This window comes from Dromiciops gliroides, chromosome 5, assembly GCF_019393635.1.
Source record: "Dromiciops gliroides isolate mDroGli1 chromosome 5, mDroGli1.pri, whole genome shotgun sequence".
Lineage (NCBI taxonomy): Eukaryota > Metazoa > Chordata > Mammalia > Microbiotheria > Microbiotheriidae > Dromiciops > Dromiciops gliroides.
This window is the reverse complement of record NC_057865.1, coordinates 280,881,990-280,886,704: the sequence shown is the minus strand read 5'-3', so window position 1 is coordinate 280,886,704 and position 4,715 is coordinate 280,881,990. Positions and strand designations below refer to the sequence as shown.

The 4,715-nt window shown below is 47.4% G+C and overlaps 1 protein-coding gene across 3 annotated transcripts; it reads left to right on the top strand.

Moving 5' to 3' along the window:
- Nucleotides 1-3,040: 3,040 nt before the first annotated feature.
- Nucleotides 3,041-4,715, top strand: C5H12orf73 (chromosome 5 C12orf73 homolog). 3 transcript variants are annotated; one of them, XM_043967215.1, is made up of 3 exons: nt 3,041-3,136; nt 3,659-3,787; nt 4,204-4,715. In XM_043967215.1, the coding sequence occupies exons 2-3, from the start codon at nt 3,680-3,682 to the stop codon at nt 4,300-4,302; spliced, it is 207 nt and encodes a 68-aa protein (XP_043823150.1). In that variant the 5' UTR covers nt 3,041-3,136; nt 3,659-3,679; the 3' UTR covers nt 4,303-4,715. The 3 variants fall into 3 exon arrangements, with proteins under 3 accessions (XP_043823150.1, XP_043823149.1, XP_043823148.1); XM_043967214.1 differs by lacking the exon at nt 3,041-3,136 and adding an exon at nt 3,197-3,531; XM_043967213.1 differs by lacking the exon at nt 3,041-3,136 and adding an exon at nt 3,204-3,364 and having other exon boundaries at nt 4,204-4,713.

The window sequence follows — 4,715 nt, the reverse complement described above, 5'->3', positions numbered from 1 at the left end:
AGGGACGTCAATGGGGATATTCATCCAAGATGGTCATTTTAAAATCGAGGAAACTGAAGACCAGAAAGGCCAACCCCCCCCCCCCCGTCCCCCAGAAAACCTCGTTAATTAATGCCACAGTCAGCGATATTTGAAATCCCCTGGAGAAAGGGGGAGTTGTCATAGTGACGGCATCGTGTACAACAGGCCAAATCAGCTTGAGCTCTGTTCTTTTTGACAGGTTAAAAAACTAGTTAGTTGATCAGGCGAATGCTATGGCTATAGTTTACCTAGATTTTGGCAAAGCATTTGTTGTTTTTAAATTTATTTTTAACATTCATTAATTTTTTAAAATTCCAAATTCTCTCTCCCTCCAGCCTCTCCCCCATCTATGGAGAAAGCAAGCAATATATCAATTCCATTACACCTTTGAAATCATTAGCAAAGCATTTAATAATGTATCTCATACTATTCTCACGGAGAAGATGGGAAGGTGTAGATTAGATGATAATACAGTTAGGTGGATTGAGAACTGGTTGAATGGTCAGACTCAGTTGTTAATGGTTCTATCTTAACTTGGCCAGAGGTCTCAAAAGGCATGTCCCAGAGTTCTATGCTGGACCTTGTGTTGTTTGACATTTTTAATTAATGACTTGCATAAAGACAGATGATACTCTCATCACATTTGCAAAATGACTGAAAATTGGAAGAATAGCTAACAATGGATACAGAGTCAGAATCCAAAGATTTTGGCAGGCTAGAACACTGGACTGAATCTCATAAAATGGAATTCCACAGGGATAAATTGAGGCAAAAAAAATCAACTTCATAAGTACAGGATGGAGGAGCTGTTTTTAGGGAGCAGTTTTGTTTTGTTTTTTTAAGAGCTGAGGGTTTTAGTACATTTAATATGAGTCAGCAGTGGGATGTAGCAGGCAAAAAAAAAAAGTCTATTCCTGGAATAAGAAGGTAATAGTTATTCTATACTCTGCTTTGGAATACTTTACCACATCTGGAGTACCGTGTTCAGTTGTGATAACAAAAACAATAATAGCATTTATATAGTACTTTAAAGTTTGCAAAGTGCTTCGAATGTTATCTCATTTGATCTTTACAACAACCCTGGGAGTTAAGTGCTTTTATAATTCCCAGTTTACAAATGAGGAAACTGAGGCTGAAAGCAGTTAAGTAATATGCATAGGGTCACAGTTAGGATGTGTTTGGTGTAGGACTTGAACTCAGGTTTTCTCCAAGTTCAGCATTTTATCGCAAATTTTTGTGTTATGTGAGGTGAGGGATGGGATCAGAAGTGGCAGACTGGAATAGAGAGAGAGCTGTGCTGACCAGGCCAGCCTGATTGTTTTTGTTTTCAGTTCTGTAGGATGAAAGGGCCCTCTCTCCTAGTAAGGAAGAGCTGAAATATGTAAACCTCTGGGAGGATAAGGATGCTGTTAGAGTCTCTGGTGCACCTTGATATCTGCTCCAAGATATAGCCCAGCCCATAAGTAGAGCTTCTGAGGCATTGTGACATTCCCAAGACAAAATATTACACTGAGATGTTATAAGAAGGGGGCCCCACGAAATGAGGAAAACCCTTTGCATGATTTTTCTTTGTTTACTCTGTCCTATAAAAAGCCAACAGTTTCTTTGCTTTGGAGAGGTTAAGATCTTAGTATCTCTCTTCCAGCAAGTTGCTCTATTGCAATAAACCAAATCCTACTTTTATCTAAATTAGGTGCGAGTTTAATTCTTTAACTGAGGATATCCAAGACCTCCCCCCCCCTTATGTGTTGCACACGTGGGTTATATGGGGAGTCATGTATTTGCCTAAATTGAGCTCCAGGGAAAGCAGGAACAGATATCTCTGGAGTCTCCTCTCCCCCACCCCCTTCCCCAATCCTCCAAGGGAGACTGATTCTGCCAAGAAGGGAAGCAGGGGCTGGCCACTTTGTTCTCCTTAGAGAAAGCGTACTGGCCTAAAATGATACATATCTTTCTCCCCCACCTAAATATCGCTAGTCTAGGGAAAATAATGTTTAGCTTAAAGCTGAACTTCTGATCACCATTCCATAATTGGGAAGGGGGTATACCAAACTATAAATATCCAAATACCAGTTTCACAAAGGTCCCATGTAACAAATAGTATATAAACCCAATTATCCAAGCCAACAGCAAACAAATCATGTAAGTTATGCAGATGAGAACAATACAGAGAATGAATGAGCCATCTTCCCACTGGAAATGAGACCTCTTGGCTCAGCCAAGAGATAGAGTCCCTAATCATACCCAAGGGGGCATTTCCAAGAAGTCCCTAGCGTGACAAGCCGGGGATAAGGGCGTGATTGAGGAGCCGGCTTCCCACCACGTCGGCTTCTCCCAGGGTCTCCGACATCCTGCTCCTGGATCGGGCGCAAGGCCTCGGAGAAGCAATTTTCGCCGGCTGCAAGGGTCTTCAGCAAATAGGTTTTTAGCTGTGGGCACCACGGTTTAAGGATATCGATAAACCGGAAAGCGACTAGAAATGGGCACTCCGGAGGGTGAGGGGCCTTGATGATGGGAGGAACTGGGGACGATGTTGGCCGGCTTCGAGTAGCTGAAAGCCTGTCCCATGGCCCTGTGCATAATGGGCAGGGGTTTCCAAAAAATGCACTTTTAGGTTTGCTAGGTGGGGAAGGACCCCCCCCCCCCAATGATGATGGAGAGCCTTGAGAGGGTCACCCCCATTGAAAGCGATGAAGGCTTATGGTTAAAGTACGTTGTTAGATGGCACACTGGACAGAGCGCCCGGCCTGAAGTCGGTTAGAACTGAGTTCAAATCCGACCTCGGGCGCTTACTGTCGCTTAACCCCGTTGGCCTCAGTTTACTCATCCATCCAAAGAAATGGCAAAGCACTCCAGTATCTCTGCCTGGGGGGGGGGGTCACAAAGAGTCGGCGCGACTGAGAAGGGCCACACGCTAACAAAGCTCCAGGGGTACCCCCGAGCCCCTTCTAGTTCTCCCAGGGAGCTTCCCCGGGGTGTTGCTCACGTGCTTGAGCGTATGCAGGGCGGAACCGGAAGCAGCAGCCTAAAGCCCCGCCCTGGATGCGGGCCTAGCGGCCTCGCGCCCTTTGGCCCTTTGGAAACCGTGGCCTGGGGCCGATTACAAGCCGCCCTGGTGCGCTGGCTAGGGATCGGGCGCGCCGCGGGGCTGACTCCCAGTTGCTGCGCGCGCAGCCCCGGCCCCCCCCCCCCACCCCTGCGCCGACTGACTCTTCGAGGGTGCGCGCGCAGCCCTAGACCCTTCTGCCTGGCCTTTTCCTCTCTGTACCCAGGGTCTCCTTAGGGGTGCGCGCGCAGCCGCCGAGCTCCCGCTCGGGCTGCAGCCGGTGCCCAGGTTCTGCCTGTGAGTTGCACGTGTTGCAAGCAGCCCTGCGGGGAAGCCGGGAGGGATGCCTGGGACCGAGGCCTGGAAGGCTCCGCATTTGGGCTGACCGTGATCCTGCAGCCGGCTCCCGGGAGCTGCATTCCCAAGCCCGGCGGGTCTCCCGAGCAGCCGTTGCTTAGCACCCCGTAGGCTCTTAATGCCGATCTTAATCGATTGATCAGTCGATTGGAAGTGGGTGCGCAGCCAGAAGCCCCCGTTGCGGGGGCGCCTGTCCCCGGCTTGCGTCTTAGTTCCTCTCCCTTGTCTCTGCAGGTCCGAGCCCCCCAGCTCGCCATGCCCGCGGGCGTGTCGTGGCCCACCTACCTGAAAATGGTCGTAGCCAGCATGGGGGCCATGCTGGCGGGGGCAGAAGTGGTGCACAGGTACTACCGACCCGATCTGGTGAGTGAGGGTCCCTGGCAGTGGGCTTGGGGGCGGCGCTTTTGTTCCTGGAGCATTTCAGTCAACAGACATTTACTTAGCACCTTCTAAGCCCTTGGTGCCAATTGTAAGAGTCAGTCTGTCCTAAAGCACCTACTGTGTGCCAGGCACTGGGGATATGAGGAGGCACAAGACAGCCCCCTCCCTCAAGGAGCTCACAGTCCAATGAGTTAGAACCAGAACCCAGTTCTATCCCTTTATTCTTCCAAACTACACTTAAGTATTTGTAGGCGAAATAATATGTGTAATGTAGGTAAGGTGTTTTGCACATTTTAAAGGGCTCTGTGAAGTACCTGTTACCCACTGGATTTGTAGGCAGTCTCTGCCTTGTCATTGTAGTCTGAGGCATAACATTGATGTCTGTGGTTTCTTTTCAGACCATACCTGAAATCCCCCCAAAACGTGGTGAACTCAAAACAGAGCTTCTGGGGTTGAAAGCCGGAGATGAGCAAGATCAGATTTCTCAGCAGCAGTGATCCAGACTGTGATGTTGGGACTCTTACTCTATTTTTATACATATGAACAGTCATTTTGCTTGTTCTGATGCAGTGAGGGTTCTCTATGAACATTAATAAATTCAGGTGTAATTGAGGTTTGACTTATGTGACCTGAGAATTGTTTAAATGAACTCTTCCCAGCCTTTGGAATATAGTCTGGGAGCTATTTAATTTGGTCCTGGGTATTATGTTATTGGTCCTCTTCAAGAACGAAGGACAAACAACAACACTGTAAATTACATGTAAAACATGTTGGAATTAAAACTCTTCTGCTGACTTCTCAGTAGTTGACTTTGTAAAAAAAAATATTTTTATTATGGACTTTAAACATTTTAATGTACAAAGAACAAATATAGGAATGTGTATATAGAAACTCTTAATCTCTGTCTCAA